Source organism: Trametes versicolor (assembly GCF_000271585.1).
Source record: "Trametes versicolor FP-101664 SS1 unplaced genomic scaffold TRAVEscaffold_8, whole genome shotgun sequence".
NCBI lineage: Eukaryota > Fungi > Basidiomycota > Agaricomycetes > Polyporales > Polyporaceae > Trametes > Trametes versicolor.
In genome coordinates, this window is record NW_007360328.1 from 2,501,996 (window position 1) to 2,521,066 (window position 19,071).

Genomic DNA, 19,071 nt, shown 5'->3' on the forward strand with positions numbered 1-19,071 from the left:
TATGTCTAGATTTAAGATGAATATAGCCTGTTCCGAGAAAATGAGCGCAGTGACGTCGTACCTCCTCGCGTACGCGTCGTCCGTTGCGATGAGCGCGACGATAAGGCGGCCGATCTGGCCCTCGCCGGCCGTGGTTAGAATCCGGCGAGATGATTGCGACTATGACCCCTTCATGTCGTCATACTTGAACTCGCTGTAGTGGCTGGCTAGCAGAGCCTAGGCAGGGGTTTTTCTAAAGAGTTGGAGCGAGGGTAGAGGAGGAGGCATGTGGGGGCGGAGAAGGGAGGGCGACGAAGTTTACAGGACAGGGCGTGGGCTTGGCATGACGAGATAATCAGCAGGTGGGCTTCGAAATCTTATCCCGAAGAACCTACGCCAGCGGGAGAAGCAGTCTGTACGCTTCCTCGCCAGACTTGCCGTTGCCGGGGCGTCATCTTATCTCGCCGGTGTGCAAACGACGTTGAGTAGTCCAGAGTGATGAAGAAGGTGTGCCATCACTGACTACAATCATAAGAAGCCATAACAGCCTAAAAGATGCGCATGCAAATGAAAGAGAGTTGCAACGCCGGTGGTCCGTGGCGAATTCAGAGTTCGTGCGGCACGCATCACCGGCGCTTGTCGCAAACACGGTCAGGTGATCAAACGACCTCGCGTGTCCGCGACGCGACTCTATGCGCGGTGGCGGTCGTAAAGACTCAACTGCGGCAGCGAGTGTCAAAAAATAGCGAGTTCAACCGACACATCGTAGCTTCATCATGCTGGAGACGGACGCCTTGTTGCCGTGGTGATCTCATCGTGAAGTTAATCTTCGCGAACGGGTGCAGTACCTCTTGATAGATCTTGAATGTGCGTCTCGTGCGCGTGTTCTTGTTGAAGTATGCGGCAGACTAAAAGCCTGGATAATGCTGCTTCTTCGGTGTCACGGCGGCTCCTTATATACGTCCAAAAAGCGTGCGCGGTTTCGTACTCGGTGAAGGCAACTCCAGCTGAGGAAACGGCACCCGCATCTTCCCTGGATCTGGATGCATAGGCTTCCCAACCGGACATGAGCGATAAAGACGGTGCGGTTAAAACGGAGACCCGGGTACGTACCATGTACCAAGATCCTCGGAGATATAGGACAACTCGGACCTGTAGTGGCCAGAAGCCCAAACCGAGGATCAATAGAACATAGTTAAACAACGTAAGAACCTTGCCTTGAGTCAGCATTGCGTGTCGTGCACAAGCGGCCCACATACATCGTGCGTGTGCGGCCGTAATCGCAAACACCGCGAAGTCCATGAGTGTCCGAGATTATGAACATTGCGTTGACGCGCGCCCACGACGCCCTGCGTACCGCCTTCGCCTTATCCGAGATGGCGAGAGCAGATATATTTAGCGTATCCGTATTAAGTCTCGTGCCTGCGTTATTTGTCGGGCGTGAGGAGGACCAGTGGAGGAGATGAGGATCAGAGCCCGCGAGCGCCTGTACACGGCATTTGCCGAGGCGTTCAGTATCGCACGCAGCCGCCCGTTCGCCTCCCGTCTGCCCGTCCTCGTACTACAACGTCGCTACGCTTATACGAACTTAGACTTTGAGATGCTATTCCACTGCTTTTTCCAGCCCACCACAACTCCCTCCTCAGCGCAGGGCTGCTTTGCCCACAGGCGGCCAGCGTGGACCGTTCCGGGCGAGTGGCACTATGCATGGCACCTTCAGGATCGCCCTCCTCCATGCGACGCCGGCACTCAAAGGACCTATCATACCTTCGATACGTGCAACGTAACCAATCATAACCAAATGCATTCGTTTGTTCAAGCATTCGTCTGTTCACCTCATCTTCAGCATCCACTGCATCGTGGACGTACTGAATCTCGCTCCCGCCTTCCCTAATGGCCTAGGACGACGTCTCAACCGCAAGAACCGGAGGACCGCGTACAAGGGGGTATATTTACGAATCACCAGCAGGTAAGTCACTCAGCGGCTCTGCTTTATGTCGAAACGTGCGCATATCGACAGCAGAAGGCGCTGGCTATGACCGTCACAGTCTGCAGTGTCTCCGCGGAGGCCTACGCCATGTCTTCCACCACTGCCCACAGGGCTGAGCCATTGCAAAACCCAGAAATTATCCGCACAATACGGGATGCTTTTCCGCACCCACAACGATTGCTTTGTACCTCGCCACCTCGACCACGCGCGTCGCGCATTCAGCTTCGTCATGAACGTCTTCGCTTGCTCATCCTGCGCTCCTCGGACAGGTAATCGACCACCCCCCTTCAGGTACGTTACGTTTACGTACTCACTGCACTAGCCCCGTATGCTAATGAGACCCGATTGTAGATCAGGGCGATCCTGTCTGGGTCGGACCTCCCGTACACACACGTCTTTGCGTGCACGAGCGCCCATGCGCCCGTCTTCGCCAACCTCACATTCCTATTTCGAGGAGCAGCTGCATATCCGCAGAGGTTAGTATTATGGTACAAATATAGCTCAATCTGCGCCCTATTATCTCGCCCCAGGCCGCGCGCGTCGCGGACGCAGCACGGCGGAAACTACAGCAACCATACTACCTAGTGCTGCCCACGCACCCGGGGAGCGACATCTAACTCTCTGCACTACTACGACAACTGAATCTTCTCGCCGCTAAAGCTGCTTTGGCACACGCCTGCACGAGGCGATACATCTTCTAGCTCCGGCACATCGTGGGCCCAATCCCGACGCACCTGCCTCGATCAGCACGCCCGACAACTGTCCGGACTGCGAGCTCTAGCTTCTCGCGAAGGATTGTACGGACGTAGAAATTCCGGAATTTAGGCGTCGTCACGCCCTTCTTGACGCCTGTTCCACCTGAGCGGCACAGTGGTGTACGACTGAGGCGCATCGAACAATGCATCGCCCTCCGCGCTCACCACCGTCGCCCTCTGACGCGATCTCCCATATCCAGGCGGTTGCAAGACATCACAAGCCCGCTACCGCTCCTGATGCGCTCGTTCGACGCACCACTTTGTCCGCATCGCCTCCCGCGGAACCTCTTACCTCACGAACCGAGCCAGTGTTGAGCGTATATCACTAGCAACAAACGCACGGGCGCAAACATCTCAGGAAGAAGTTCTGATGCTCTTCCAGACGCTCAGAATGCCCAAATCACAGGTGGCTCGCGGCGCGCAGTTGTTACGCACGGCCTCTGGATCTCGAGACCTGATCGTTCAACGATCCCTGTGGACCCCCTTTTGCACGCCTCGCGACACCATGCCTGGGCGAAGAAGGAGGTACGGGGCACCTGCTTCCGGAGTTCATCACGGCCGGCGGCAACGTCAGCATCAACAATCTCGACGTGTTTGCTCTGCGAAATTTAGGACACCATTATCGCTACACGCGAATGTGCGGAATGAGGTCAAGGTGCAGTGCTGCGGGTGTGCGACGCATTGGTAGTTCCGGAGACATCGATGCACACGATGGTACTCGCGGTGGTCGTAGCGGTGACGTGCATGCAGCCGACACCGGCCATGGCGAGGCTGCGCAGGGCCGCGATGCGAAGGCTTCGGGGAGCATTGATTTGATACTCTATTGCACGACCTCACGGTGTACTGTACGGTGCATATTGTGTGGCAGAGACGTCGGGGCGGGACCTCCGGGCGTGCACGTTTAGTATACGTATCCCTGTTTTGTGCACTGCTTGAATGCCCAGACGTATACTACTGGAACCCCGCATGTTGCGTTCGACTTTGCGACTGCTGACGGCGGATGAATCACGAACTCTGCACCGAGCACACCATCCTTCCCTCGATGCCTCACTGCTCGACGAGCAGTTGACTTCGGAACAAGACCTTACTAATGTGCACGACGTACTTCGCGTGCGTGGCGTTCAAGCACCAGCAGTTGAACATCGAGTTAGGTCCCTGGATAGCACCCTTCCATCTCTACTCAATCTGGCTCTAACATCATCCATATCAGGTCGGACGACCGTACAATCATACGACTACCGCATACCGACTCATGGCCAATCGGAAGAGTGCTGCGGGCGAGCACTACCACCCTGCTTGGACGTGAACGTAGCAGCTATCACCGGCGCATCTAAGAGCCTTAAGAATTGCTGAGCGCGTCATCTCGCCCGCACGGTCGCCATCTTGCGGAGAGTTGGGGGCGAGGGCTGCGCATGGAGACCATAAGATGATCTCTTCGGTGAGCATGCTCCCAACACAAGTTAGATTGTAGTCTGATAACGCTGGATGAAGGCAGCTCCGAGCTTTGTAGCTGCGGAAACGGACCCTGTTGTCCATATCACCATGCGCAATTTTGGGGAGGGATCCGGAACAGTGCACGCACCTCACCTGCCTGATGAAGCCGATAGCTATTAGCTATCAACTAGCTTGCGCCGCGAACACTCAACACGGTAGACAGTATGCAGTGATTGATGGCCGCTGCATACCAGATATAAAAAGTCGCCTCCAGCTCGAACCTTTGAAGCAGTGTAGCGACTCGGTTCTCGTTACTCGAACCTGCTCCGTCCCTCGACTGCCACTCGCCCTGCGCACGCACCACCGCGACCGAGACATGTCTTCGTCCAACTCTGCCAGCACTGCAGAGCTCATTGCTGTATATCAGAGCGTGTAGGTTTGCAGGATTCAAGTAGTTTGGAGTATATGACAGATACATTCGTGCAGGAGAACGGACAACATCATAATTGTAACAATTGCGAGTACGCCCGTTTCCTCTCCGTACGTGTCTTAGAACCTCCGTGCGGTACTGATTTGCTACTCAAACAGCTCTCCTCCTGTATGATGCCCTTCTGTGCATGGACATGGAAGTCCGATATGTCTGGCGGACACCGAAGGCTTCGCGCAAGCTCTCGCGGCTCCTGTACATATACAACCGGTACATGTCCATCCCATCGAACCTCCTCAACCTTGGGTTTCTTGGCACACTCTCGGACACTGTGAGTGCTACTTGCGAAAGATGTCTAACCGATGCACTCTGAACTGGACGGATACCCACCAGGGGTGAGCACTTGTATTTGCATGTAAACATCTGGGGCGCTCCTCACGCCGTTCCACCGAGCAGTTGTACTGCATTGACGTGGCTCGGCATTGTCTTGGAATATCTGACCCTGCTCGGGCCTGCCTGTGAGTGGGAATCCGCTGAACATGAGTCTGCAGGTCGAATTTCTGCTCACATCACATGCACTACCCAAGCTTTCACCACTCTGAGAGTCTATGCACTCTCGGGAGCAAACAAGATGCTGACAGGTGTTGTACTGCTGCTGAGCATGGGCCCATTCCTTGTCAATATGGTATGCTGTCTCATTGTTACATGAGTCGACATCTTTCTGATAGGGAATATAACCAAAGAGCACATTGTACCAGCTTGTACCCCTCAACCTACCGCTGCCATACGGCTGCTCAATTGAATATAACACGAGTACAACGGCTTATATAGCGTAGGTTCACCTATTTGACACATGTGCCTGGCTAATGTCAATCTCGATATTTTGCAGGTGTAAGTCTTGAGATGCAGAGCAAAGATGTACCCCTTCACACATCTGAACAGTGACGATCATATCGAGAAGTTCCTTGATCCTCGCAGACATGTTGGCTTTGGCCGTCACCTGGTGGCGCACACGTACTACCCGCCAGGCATCGACACATATTTTGCGACGGTCCTCTCTGGAACAGATCCTATGGGAGAACGGTGGGCTGGATCATAGTTTGGAGTCCTCATGTTTTATGGGCTGATAAATTGAATTTGCAGGAAACATCTACTTCTGGTGCGATCCCTCTCATTCTGATGCTTCATTTGGATGGTTCTGGGCCCAAACTCACTACATTCACAGCACATTGGTTGCCATGAACATCGCAGATATGGTCCTCCAATCTGTAGATGCATCGGTGTGTCTCAGCTCCAGTACATGCCAGCTCTCATTGACTGAACATTTTCTCATTTCGCAGATTGCATACCAAGCAGGTTTTGTCATAGAATTTATTGACCCGTTAGGCTGATTTATAACTACTATCATTTTTGTAGATCATTGAACTGATCCTTTCCTCTGCAGAATCAGCGCAATCTTGAACTCTCGCTTTCTGTTGGCCCTCTACGAGACGAACGCCCACCTTGAGCGGGGCGGATCCTCCGCCTCGTCGTTTTCGACACTCGATTTCGGCGAAGCCCCCTCTCTGAGAGCAGCGGTGTCTCCGAAGCTCCCCGAATTCCTCCACTCTCTCGCCGGCCCGATCCATTCCTTACCCGACCACGATCCGGAACTGTTCGACTCGGAGCCGACGATGGTGCAGCAAGAGCGCGAGGGAGAGGTGGATGCGCAGTCCCAGTCTGAGGTGGGGGTGCAGGGGCAGGTAGAGTCGGTTGAAGTAGGCGAAGGCTCCGAGCGGGTGTGATCACGGTACTGTTTCTTTCCGACCTCGGTTTGCTTCGTATATGTTGCTCGTATTGCTCTTCTTGACTGGCGTATATTTATTAGAGTACGCCGGACCCTCTCCCCGGACTCGTCCTCACCTAGATACCCTCCGCATTGTGTACCCGGCTGTATTTATGGACCGACTGATGTGTTTCCAGCCCCCGTTACTCAAACCACAGCCGCCCTGCGAGTGGTCTGAGCTCAACTCGACCTCATGAACGCCTATCAGGAATGCTCGACCTGGACAACGCCGGTGTTTTGTTTCACGACCGTTTGTCAAGCTTACCACATTCACCCGCTTTCACTGGCACTGTTTAGCGAGCATGCTGACCGTCCTTTGCCCACGTCTCGCCTAATGCATCCGGTGAGCAACAATATCTGTGCCACGACAGCCTTTCTCCGGCGTACCCAGCGGTACATGGGTGATCGTGAGCGGCAGAGAGAATACAAGCAGCATCTCGCGCTTTCTGCTAATTGTATCAGGCGAGCGTCAGACGGACGAAAGTGAACATGGATTTCGGCCGAAGCCCGACTGTAGTACGCGAGGAAACAACACGCATCACCGATACACAAGACAACACGTCGGAAAATCACAGAGCATGATCCTGCATACACATGCTCGCGCACATCGCCTGCGCCTGCACCTTTCTTATTGGTGTCGCTATTGCGCACCAGAGGGCCTCACCTCGTGGCTTTTGTGATTGTTCACCCTAGCTTTTGAGCGGTCTGTGCGCGCCCGCCACACCTACATCTCGATATCGTCGTGGCCTGCGCTCTTTACACCAGGAGCTGCGCCCTCTCCCCGTCCAGACACGCGCGTCGGTACGCTCTTCGATGCAATCTCTGCGCCCCCGGTCTTCGTCGTGCGCGGCTTCTTCGGCTTGAACTCCGCCTGTACTGACGTCGGTGATAAGCACTCGGGATGAAGGCAGAATGCGTGCGCACGTACAGAGTAAGTTTTGAAGAACTCGGTCGGCTCCTGGCCGCGGTGCCCGAGGAACGCGAGCATCGCGGTCGTCGCGACGTAGTTCGTCTTGCCGGCGCGCACGAGCGCGTAGTACTCGAGCAGGTACTCGAGCTTGGCTGGATGTCCGGGAGAGCGAACTCAGTCGTCGCGTGTCGGGCTCGGGAGTAGAAGGGGAGTGGGTAGACGTACCTTCGTCGACCTCTTCGCCCTGCTCGGAGCTGAGGATCTTCTTCATGGTATCCCTGGAGCGCACCGCGGAGGACGTGAGCTACTCGACAACACAGCGAACAGATAGGATGGACGTACTCGTGGATGCTCTCAAACTCCATCTTCGTGCCGAGCGCCTGCGACGCCGCCTGCGGAAGCTCCGGCCCCGCAGTGAGCTGGGGACCTACACCCGCGCACGTCAGACTCGTGCCCTAAAAGCGCAGAACTGGCACTCACCCGTCGCGACAATAACCTGATCGCGCACATCGTTTGCGAGCCCGTGCGGGCCGTCCGACGTGACCACATACGCCGTCATCTGCGCAACGTCCCCGAGCGCGACCGGCGCGAAATTGTGGTCCTCCCCAATTGGTAGCGGGAGCTTCCCCTTTCCCAGAGCCTGTTTCGAATACAGCAGCAGGTTCTCGGCGTAGAACCCTGTGCGGGTGAGGCAGGGCGAGTAGCCGGTGTCCGCGGAAGAGGTGTCGCCCTTGGGATGCCTGGCGAGCGTCTAGAGGTCGATGAAATCGCGCAGCCGTGGTTGGGCGTCGCGCTCGGCGTAATCGGCGTCCGCGCTGCATAGGAGGATGAGGTTTCGGACGGTTTTGGCCTTCTTCGCGGCTTCGAGAAACATGCGTGTGATTTTGGCCTTATCCTATAACGGGAATGAGATGAGTGTTGCGCCTCAGAGACGGCGCGAAGACGTGCCTTGCGCGCGGGAGGGATGAGGAGACAGGTATCGACGAGAGACATCGCGTCGACGAGCGCCCCTTCGTCCTTGGGGTCGTACACAACCGTCTTCACGGTCTCGAACTCCTCGAGGACGGAATTGGCCTGTTCGGAGAAGACAAGGGCAGTGAGCTCGCCGTACTTGTTCACGTACACGTCGTCCGTTGTGAGGAGCTCAATGATGAGGCGGCCGGTCGGGCCCTCGCCGGCGGTGATGAGGATCTTGCGCGAGGACTTGGACTGCTGCGTGCCTGCGGGCTTTGACTTGCCGTTGCTGGTGCGCTTGGGGGCCACCAAGATGTTGGCTTATAGGGGAAATGTGGGAGTGGAGGGAAAGAGAGGGGCGTGGGGGCGGCAAATGGAGGGCGGCGGACTTTATGCAAGAGGTCGTGGGTCCATAACGAGATAGCTAGGGTGGTTGGAGTTTGAGCAGCGACCTGCGACAGCGAGAGAACCTGCCAGACACGATGCCGAGCTCGCCGTAACCCGAGGCGGCATTATTCTTCACCGCTGGCCTGCTAGATGCCTTCCGGACAAGTCGCACGGCAAAGACATGGCCTCAAGCGCTCATTTTGCTAGCTAGGCTCCCAAGGGGTATTGAGGCGATGCGGAAGGTTATTCAGCACTATATTCAGCAGGCCGACCAGGAAGACATGTAGGAAAAGAGAGTTGCGGCTTGGGTGGTGTGGTGGGGAGGTCTAACGATCACCGACGCGCGACGCGCGTCACTGGCGCTTACGCGGTCAGGTGATCCCCCACCTCGCGTGTCCTGGTCCTCGACGCGAGCTGAACTCTGTCTTCGGCGGAGACTCGAACGCGACGTGCTCATCCACATCAGACATCAGTCATGCAGTAGGTGGAAGGACTTCCAGTGGCAGGCTCAGGATATATGTCCTTCCGCCCAGACCGAATTCAACCGACTTCGTCCGTGCTCTCGACTGCCCAGAGCCCCGAGAAATCCCAGCCATATGCTAGCATATAAGGAGAGGTCACAAATATGCCGTTGTCGCAGCCTCACGGGTCCGGACTCACGAGAAGGCATCTCGCCCGAGCTCCCCGAGCAGAAGCAGATGACGCGAGTGCCGCTTGTGCGGGCCTTCGCCGACGTTCTTCCTGATGCCTGCATACTGCTCTAGGTACTGCACAGTACGGCAGCATGACGATGACTGCGATATCTATATGCACGGTATGTAGTCGAATGCAGCTAGATACAGAGACTCAACGGAAATGATCCATCGCATACACTCTACCCTGACAACTCTAGTACAACCCAGGACGAGGGCGAGGGAAAGTGCCCTCACACCGAGTGCTGTTCGATCTTCCGACGCGATTCCTCCACACCAGGATCCGCCCTCCCTCCACCTCAATTGCGGTGTGCGACGGCGACCCGCATCGTGCAGCCCCCGCTCGTACGCGGAGATGAACTGGTCCCCCGAGAGAGCCAGGGAGTTCGGGAAGGCTCGGCGACGACGCCCAAAGGTCTCCGCCGAGGGACGGTGCGGAAGACGACGCCGCCGCGCCGCTCGTTCTAAGTGTGCGTTGGTCTCGTGGAAGGCGAACAGGAAGCGGGAGTCCAGAATTGAGCTGATTCTGCAGGCGACCGGGTTCGCTGGACGGTGAGTCGGACCGCCTTACAGATCAACAAAGGGCATGATGAAGTTGAAAGCTTAGAAAGGCTGCGATAATACCTGCCAAGTACGCGAGTGGTTAACAATTGGCGGGCGTGTAGTTCGGCAAGCACCCACCTTGAGCAAAACCACGGTCGCCTCCGCGACGCTCAGCGACATCAGTGTGCTGTGCATGCCGCGGCGTGAACAGCCCAGCATAGAAATCGGGAGACCTTCACCAGAGATACACGTTCCCTGAGCGATGCACCGAAGATAGAGGATCAGAATACGGGTGAGACGCAATCGAGGAAACGCACTGGCCCACCGTTTTCCCACACGATATGTTCCAAAGATGATCTGTGCAGAACGTCCGTCGACGTCTTGTACGCAGAATGTGTGCGTCACCAGGTGGTGGCGACAGCTAGAACGTCTGCCACGATGGTAAAGACCCTCGCTGTGACAGGCACTGTCCAGAAACGTCAACGGTTAGGTCTCGGCCGAGCATCCGGCAGCGACTTGGACCTAGCAAAAGCGGAAATCAGCCTCATTTGGAGCTGGATAGCGTTCGAGGCTTCTCATGCGTTAGAAAACGTGAGACAGCATACCGCGTTGAGGAGGAACGGACCTTGGCTTAGCCATAGTACAGCGCCAGATAGCGCCCTGTGACCCAGGGAGAGTGCGTAGACTCTCGGAGTGGGGAACGCTTGCACGGCCCGTATCACGTTAGCGGACTTTATAACCGTGTTCACGAACTTGGAATCGCACTTACCAGTAGGCCAAAGAGGAGTCGAGGATTCGTAGAACTCATTGCACAGCTGTGCAGCTTCGCAGAGGGGCGTTGCCTGGTGCGCACCGGACAAATGTCCAAAATGCCAGGGTTCATCTCTAGAGGGGGCAAAAGTGGCTCTGCGCACATCGTTGTAGTAAAAACAGAACGTTTTCCTCGCCGTGTCCGAAATATCGCTGAGCAACGACAGTTAGAAAATATTCAATAGCAGTGGCATGTGTCTTATGCACACGTACAGCGCCCGCGACGCTTTACGAGAAGCCCGGGCGACCGCCAGACGTATCTGACCTCCTGTTTCATGCAGAGAAGTGCGTCGAGCCGGAACATCAGTGTTTAGATCCTATATCAGCACCCCATGACTTAGGATAAGGTCAAACGGACAAAGAAAGCGTACTCGGGCTTACGAAGAGGATGTTGTCAGTCGCTCTCCTGCTCATATATGTCAGACATGCGCCGTAGCATTCGTAGTAGTGTGGGGACTTGCGATGCCTGATATACACCACCGACTTCCGAAATGCTTGTGACAGTAGAGATGGCTATGAAGGCTTGCTTCGCGTGGAGAGGGCCAGTCGCGACGGAGGGATTAGCCGGGTATGGAAGAAGAGAGTCCGATCGCGTCGTTCTCCGAGGGCGATTCGTTCCATCCAGTGTATACAAAGGTCTCGATACATTTCTGTGTAACCCAGTACCTAGAGGCAGCGGTTAACATTGATTACTTGGGATGGAGGGTAAATGGGGGATTGGGCGTTGAAGAACTTGATCGGCTCTTGGTCTACGTCCGCAGTGTCCGAAGAACGCCAGCATCGCAGACGTGGCGGTGTAGTTCGTCCTTCCCGCGCGCGCGAGCGCGGAGTGCTCGAGCACATACTCCCTCTCGGCTGGATACTTGCGGTAGCACGCTGTTGGTGATCACGCGTCGGGCTCGAACGCAGAAGGGCGGTGAGTGGACGAACCTTCATCGATGTTCTCGACGTGTTCGGAGTTGATGGTATCCTCCAGCTCTCTTCAGAGACACCGGTCGTACATGAGTGCAAAGAGCAAGACAACGAACGAAATGGTGGGACGTACCGTTCGATACACTCGAACTCTATCTGCGTGTCGAGAGTTTGAGAGGCCGCTTCGGCGACTTCAGGCTCCAGGAGTAAGTTGCGGTCTACATCCACGTCAGTTTCTGCCGCACGACCACATACAGCTCTACATAGGATACTCACTAGTAGAGACCAGACCCTGGCCTCACAAATCGTCCACCAGCCCGCGCGCGCCCTCCAACGTGACGACATACGCCACGATCTACCGGGTGTTCCCCAGCACGCTCGATGCGAAGTTATGGTCTTCCCCGATCCGCAGCGATAACCTGCCCTCGGCTTGAGCTTGCTTCGCGTACAGCAGCAGGAAAGGCCGCGTGAAATACGCACAGGGAGCGACCCGTATCCTCAGATGAGGTTCTGCCCTTGGGCTGCTTGGAAAGCGGGAGCTTGAGGGTCAATATGACTGCGCAGAGCTGCTAGGCGTCGCATTTGGCGGAGTCAGTACCCGCGAGGACGAGATTTTGAAGGGGTTTCGGTGTATTCGCGCGGTAGAGCTGCGCGCGAGCCATTGTAGATCCATACCAAATACGGTATCGATCAAGTTTTGACCCTAGACAAGAAGGGAGAAGACGTACCCTGCCGGTAGGCCGGAGGAGCAGACGGCTGTCGATCATGTACATCGCCTGGACAATCGCATCATCTTCTGGGGAGTCATACACAAAGGTTTTCATGTTGTAGAGCTCCTCCTGCGGGTATACAGTCCGTTCGGAGATGAACAGGGTGGTGCGCTCATCGGACTTTGTCGTCGGCACATCGTCCGTCGCGAGGAGCGCGATGATAAAGCGGCCGGTCTGACCTCGCCGTTCCAAGAATCGCCGCTTTTGCTGCGTTCCGGAGCCAGGGCAGGGTTTCTCTTGGGAGTGTCGGTGTAGGAGTAGAGGAGGCATTTGGGGGCGGCGGAGACATTGCGGCGGAGTCAATGGGACAAGGTGTCGGCTCATGATGAGATAACTGGCAGGTGGGCTTCGAAATTTTATCCCTGAGAACCTACGCCGACGGGAGAAGCAGCCGTACGCTTCCCTGCCAGACTCGGCGTCATCTTATCCCGCCGATGTGCAAGCCGCGCTGAGTATGAGCAAGGAGAGATAAGAAGGCTGTTCCACTAACCAAGAGGCAGAACGGCCTAGAGAGTGTGGGCAGAAGAGAGTTGCAACGTCGGTCGCCCGCGGAGAGAGGATCCCAGACGCGGCGCGCGTCACCGGCGCTTGACCCCCAAACGCGGTCAGGTGATCAAACGGCATCGCGTCCTGGAGACACGACGCGCCAAACTCTATCTGCCGGGGCGGTCGTACAGACTCAACTGCGTCGGCGATTGTCAAGCAATAGCGAAATGACCCCGCACATGTCTGCGAAGGCATTTATGAAAAGGTGCTTTGCTGCATGGTAGTGAGGGCGGAGTGTCATCCTCGCAATAATCATATCGCGTGGAGTTCGCGAACGGACGCAGTACCTCTCGACAGATATGGAATATGCTCCATGCAGCGGCGCGCGCAAACGATGACGTCCGGTGCGCGCTCCTTCCGTCGCAGTGCGTTGCAGACGAAAAGCCTGGAGAATGCGGCGGCGGCGTCACGGTGGCTTGTTATCTGCGTTCAGAAGGCGCGAGTGCTCACCCGCAGATACAAAGTATGCGTAAACGAAGAAAAATCTAAATGCAGCCAAGGCAGCATTCCTTGAGCGACGGCGCGGCCTCGTACACGGTAGCGTCAACTCCAGATTGGGATAGGGCACGCGCAGTGTCCCGCAGTGCATGGGTCTCCAAACCGAACGTGAACGAGAGACGTAGTGCGGCAGAAACGGAGGTCGGGGTGAATAAGCTGGGTCTAGACAGGCGCAAAGTAGGGTTCGGCGAGATGGGCAGCGCTGACGTCACCACGGCGGTTTTTCCATGTGGCGGTATCAGGACATAGAATCTTGCGATGTGCAAACAGGACGTACCTGAGCTGCTGGGTGACGACTACACATCGTGGTGCTACTATCCCTGAGATGGGTAGAGCTCTGAGCGTTGAAGGATAGTGCGCTTATAACATGCCGACATGCGAAAGCGATTTCCGCATAACACCGTGACCACCCAGCACTAGTGCCGTATCAGTCTGGTCCGAAAACATGGGGGCTCTAAAGTAAATAATATGAGCAAGCAGAATATGCACAGGAAACTCAGGAACCCCGGAGCGACACGTTGAAAAGTTGCAGATCATGCGCCGACTGGGAGTATCGAGTCGATCTGTTTGATCGGGCTTGGAAAACTTGTGAGGTCAAGTAGTGAGAAGCATGTAGTGAGAAAGCTCACCTTAGTAGCTCCGTAAAGTAACTGGTATCGTAAAAATCGTCGGGACGTCGGACAGCTCGGGCCCGTAGTAGGTGGAAGCCCGACCTGGCAAGAGCCGCCGAACAAGCTGATGGTCGAGATAGCACTGTGGGTCTAAGTGAGCACCTTTGATGGTGTTGGTATTGTCCGTAGAGAATCAGGGGCTCACATACCACCCGCGTATGCGGCCGTAACACCACCAGGCCCAGATTCGACGTGTCTGAGATCATGGACTCATCGCGTTGACGCGCGTCCACGGCGGCCTAGGTACCGCCTTCGCCTTGGCCGAGACGGTGAGAGCGGTGATAGTGTGCTTACCTGTATTGAGGCTCGTTTATGCGTTATATGTCGCGTTGTGAGTAGGAAGGACCAGTGGAGGAAATGAGGAGTATCGGCAGGTGAGGGGCCCCTAAGCCCGCAAGCGCCTGTACCCGGCGTTTGCCGAGGCGTTCGGTATCGCGCGCAGTCGCCAGCTGCTCGTCTCTCGTTTGCTCATCCTCTTGCTACAAATCGCGATAGAACTACCCTCATACAATTACAGACCACTAGAGTGAGTGTTCCGTGTGAAGTCGACGGGCGCAACATTCCGCCGATTTCCCAGTTATGCACAACTCGCTCGTTTGCCGACTCTCAGCAGGCAGCCTCTGGGCTCGGACACCTGGTATGGCTCCTGCATGATCGCCTCTCCCTTCGGCTCCACTCAAAAGCGCTATAATACCATTCCTATGTGCGCCATGACCAAACATTGACACGCGCATGTGTCCCTAGACCTCGTTCTCTGCGTCCCGTGGGTCATATCGCATCAGTGGACGTGTCATCTCGCCTCCGCCTTTTCACCTAAACTCCCGAAGGCCTAGGACGAACCTCAACTGTAATAACTCGATGGCCGCGTACCATCAGGTCTCATTATAAATCTCCGGCAGGTAAGTCGCTCTGTGGCGCTCTTCAAAACGACACGCATTGACCGCAGGATATGCCTCGCGTGTGTAGTAATTCCCCGACGGACCACGGCTTGCACGAGGTCCTCCTCGATTACCACCGGGGCTGACCTGTCGCAGAACATGGTGAATATCTATATGGTCTTGCACTTTCCTCTGTGTCACCACGATTGCGCTGTACCTCGACCTTCGACACCTCGACCACGCGTCGCCCAGTCAGCATGCACGTCCTCGCTTTCTCGTCTTGCCCTCGCTGCACGGGCGGTCGACGCCCTCCCTCAGGTATGTCGCGTCTTTGTACCGGACACACGAGCCAAGTACGCTCATACAACTCGATTGTAGATCGGGGCGATTCTGTATAAACCGGACATCCCACACATGCACACGTCTTGGACGGCAATGATGAGCGCCAATGTGTCCGTCTTCGCCGACCTCGCGTTCCCACTCCGAGAAGCAGCGGCATACCCGCCGCGCGTGGTCTACCGGTACAAAGATGACCTCATCCACTCTCTACTGCCGCGTTCCAGGCCACGAGCGTCGCGGAAAACTACAGCAAACCTACTACCTAGTGTCGCCCACGCACCCGGAGAGCGACATCCAACTCTCTGCACCATTGCGACAACGGAATCTTCCCTCGGCTGAAGCGGCGCTCTCACACGCCTGCACGATGCGATATGTATTATGTATCCAGCACATCGTGGGCCCCATCCCGATGCGCCTGCCTCGATCACCACACCGGACAACTGTCCGGAGTGCGACCTCTAGCTCCTCGCGAAGGATTGTACGGACGTAGACATTCCGAAGCAAGGCGTCTTCAAGCGCTTCCTACCGCCGGTTCTGCCTGAGCTGCACAGTGGTGTACGGCTCGCATCGAACAATGCATCTCCTTCCGCGGGCACCACCGTCGCCCTCTGACGCTATCTCTAACATCCAGGTGGTTGCGATACATCACAAGCCCACTACCGCTCCTGATGCGCTCGGTCGATGCACCGCTCCGGCCGCATCGCCTCGCACGAAACCTTTTACCTCGCGGACCGGGGCAACTTTGAGTGTATATCACTAGAAACAACCGTACGGATGCGAACATCTCAGGAAGAAGTTCTGATGCTCTTCCAGACGCTCGGCATTCCCGGGTCACAGGCCGCTCGCGGCGCGCTGATGTTACACATCGCTTCGAGATCTCGGAACCTGATTGTTCAACGATCTCTGCGGACGGCATTTTGTTGTGTCGTAGAAGGGTACACGCCTCGCGTTGCTGCGCGTGGGCGAAGAAGGAAGCACCGGGTACTGAAGCCGACTTCTGATGATCTCGTGGCGCGAAGACTCAACACGACGAGGAATACGCAGTGATTGATGTACGTATCAGATATAAAGAGTTGCCCCGAGCTTGAAGCTCTGAAGCAGCCACCAGACTCAGCTCTCATTCCTCACACCTGTTCTGACCTGCGCCCGATACTTGCCGTGCACACGCGCCACAGCGGCCGAGACATGTCTTCGTCCAACTCTGCCAGCACTGCAGAGTTCATTTCTGTATATCAGAGCGTGTAGGTTTGCATGATTCATGTATTTTGGAGTATATGATAGATGCATTTGTGCAGGAGAACTGACAACAACATCAGTGTGGTAATTGCGAGTACGTCCGTTTCTTCTCCGTACGTGTCTTACAACTCCGTGCGGTGCTGATCGATCACTTTCATAGCCTTCCTCGTGTATGATGCCCTTCTGTGTGTAGACATGGAAGTCCGATATGTCTGGTGGGCACCGAAGGTTTCACGCAAGCTCTCGAAGCTCCTGTACATTTACACCCGCTACATGTCCATCCTATGGAACTTGCTCGACCTTGGATTTATCGGCACAGTTTCTAACACTGTGAGTGCTACTTGTAAACTCTCTTCAAATGATGCAGTCTGAACCGGACGTACACCCTCCAGAGGTAAGGACTTGTATTTGCACGTACACATCCTGTATGCTCCTGACACCGTTCCGCCGAGAAGCTGTAGTGCACTCAATTGGCTTGGCACCATCCTGGATTATCTGACCCTGCTCGGCCCTGCCGGTAAGTGGAAGCACTGAACATCAAGCTGCAGGTCGGATTTCCGCTCACATCACATGCACTACCCAAGCTTTCACCACACTGAGAGTCTATGCGCTCTCGGGAGCGAACAAGGTGCTGACAGGTGTTGTACTGCTGCTGAGCATGGGCCCATTCCTCGTCAATATGGTATGCTGTCCCATTACTACAATCATCCACATTTTTTGCTGATAGAGAACTCTATCATAGAGCACATTGTACCAGATTGTATCCGTCAACCTACCGCCACCGTATGGCTGTAGCTATGATGTTAACATCAGTAATACAGTTGCTGTGTTGTGAGTTCTCACTTCTTCTGTGTGAATCTCGCTAATGTCAATCCTGGTACTTGACAGGTGTAAGTCTTGGGATGCAGAGCAAATATGTACTTATTCACACATCTGAACAGTGGCTATCACATCGAGAACTTCTTTGATCCTCGCAGACACAGTGGCCCTAGGCGTCACTTGGTGGCGCACCCGTACTGCTCACCAGGCATCGACACAGATTTTGCGACGGTCCTCTCTGGAACACGTCCTATGGGAGAACGGTGGGTCTAAATGTTGTTTGGAGTTCTCATGGTTTATCTGCTAATCAATTCAATCCACAGGAAACATCTACTTCTGGTACAATCTCTCTCGTTCTGACACTGTAATTAGCCCTAAACTCATCAAGTTTACAGCACACTGGTTGCATTGAACATAGTGATTGTAGTTCTGAGAGTTGTAGAAGCATCGGTGCGTCACAGCTCTAGTACATGGCAGCTGTCATTCATTTAACATTTGCTCATCTTGTAGGTTGCAACAGATCTCAACCAAGCAGGCTATGTGGTCATTCTGGTTGATCCGTAAGAGTGTCCCTTGTATACTGTCCTCACCATATGTTACTTTGAGCTAACCACCCCCGCTGCAGCATCAGCTCGATCTTGAACTCTCGATTCCTGCTGGCCCTCTATGAGACTAACGCCCGCCTTGAGCGGGGCGGATCCTCCGCCTCGTCGTTCTCGACACTCGATTTTGGCGAAGCCGATCCCAGAGCAGCAGGGTCTCCGGAGCTCCCGGAAATCCTCCAGTCTCTCGGTGGCCCCATACATTCCTTCCACGACCACGACCCGGAGCTATTCGACCCGGAGCCAGCAACGGTGCAGCAAGAGCGCGAGAGGGAGGTGAATGCAGAGTCCGGGTCCGAGGTAGGGGCGCAGGCAGAGTTGATTGAAGTGGTTGAGGGCTCCGAGCGGGTGTGATCGCGGTACTGTTTCTTTCCGATGTCAGTTTTCCTCATATATGTTGCTCACTCTATAGTGCTCTTCTTGACGTGTGGATGTATCCTAGAATACGCCCGACTCTCTCCCCGGACTCGTCCTCGCCTAGATACCCTCGATCGTTATGTACCGGGCTATATTTATGCACCTAGTGATTTGTACTCAGCCCTCGTTACTCGCACCACAGCGGGTATGGGGGCACTCTGAGTCGGGGTCGAGCTCGTGAATGCGTTCTCGTGAATTCTCAACCCGGACAACATCGATATTAAGTTTGATTTATGATCGTTCATCAGGTTTATAGCATTCTCTCTCTTCCGCTACTTATCGAGCATGCTGACCTGTGCCGACTCTCCCGGACACTCGGATAAGGTGACCAACGGTATGCGCGCACCTACATACATTTTCCAACAGTACATGTGCAATCTTGAAACGCGCGCAGAATAAAAGTAGCATCTTGCATGTTCTGCTGATCGTTCTGCCCAAGCTTCAGACAGACGAAAGAGAGCCTAGCCATCGTCCGACGTCCCCGATGTGTCACAAACATGCATAACGCAACCCCGATCCACAACACAACACAACCGACAACCTCAGAGCACGCTCTTGCATACACATATACACGCGCGCACGATGCGCACAGCGTCACCTCCGCCTCGAGCTCGTTCTCAGAGTACGGCACTAATTACGTACCCAAGTACCCCGTGCCGTGGTGGTCGTTGCCCGAC

General features: G+C 55.3%; 3 protein-coding genes across 3 annotated transcripts; 2 read left to right on the forward strand and 1 right to left on the reverse strand.

Annotated features, from left to right (window-relative positions):
* Positions 1-5,565: 5,565 nt before the first annotated feature.
* On the forward strand, positions 5,566-6,369 carry TRAVEDRAFT_49824 (uncharacterized protein; the record flags this gene model as incomplete). Its single annotated transcript, XM_008042173.1, has 5 exons — positions 5,566-5,668; positions 5,729-5,744; positions 5,811-5,865; positions 5,926-5,966; positions 6,030-6,369. 5 exons carry the CDS (start codon positions 5,566-5,568, stop codon positions 6,367-6,369), a joined length of 555 nt encoding a protein of 184 aa, XP_008040364.1.
* Positions 6,370-6,703: 334 nt separating this feature from the next.
* TRAVEDRAFT_49825 (uncharacterized protein) lies at positions 6,704-12,658 on the reverse strand (the record flags this gene model as incomplete). Its single annotated transcript, XM_008042174.1, has 12 exons — positions 6,704-6,741; positions 6,798-6,856; positions 7,139-7,281; positions 7,339-7,472; positions 7,546-7,598; positions 7,663-7,747; positions 7,801-8,071; positions 8,254-8,594; positions 11,637-11,686; positions 11,752-11,836; positions 11,895-11,910; positions 12,347-12,658. The coding sequence occupies 12 exons, from the start codon at positions 12,656-12,658 to the stop codon at positions 6,704-6,706; spliced, it is 1,587 nt and encodes a 528-aa protein (XP_008040365.1).
* A 3,847-nt stretch (positions 12,659-16,505) lies between these two features.
* On the forward strand, positions 16,506-18,331 carry TRAVEDRAFT_49826 (uncharacterized protein; the record flags this gene model as incomplete). The annotated part of the gene is made up of 8 exons (XM_008042175.1): positions 16,506-16,561; positions 16,637-16,650; positions 16,717-16,886; positions 17,596-17,638; positions 17,699-17,714; positions 17,771-17,825; positions 17,886-17,935; positions 18,001-18,331. The coding sequence occupies 8 exons, from the start codon at positions 16,506-16,508 to the stop codon at positions 18,329-18,331; spliced, it is 735 nt and encodes a 244-aa protein (XP_008040366.1).
* Between the last annotated feature and the right edge of the window lie 740 nt (positions 18,332-19,071).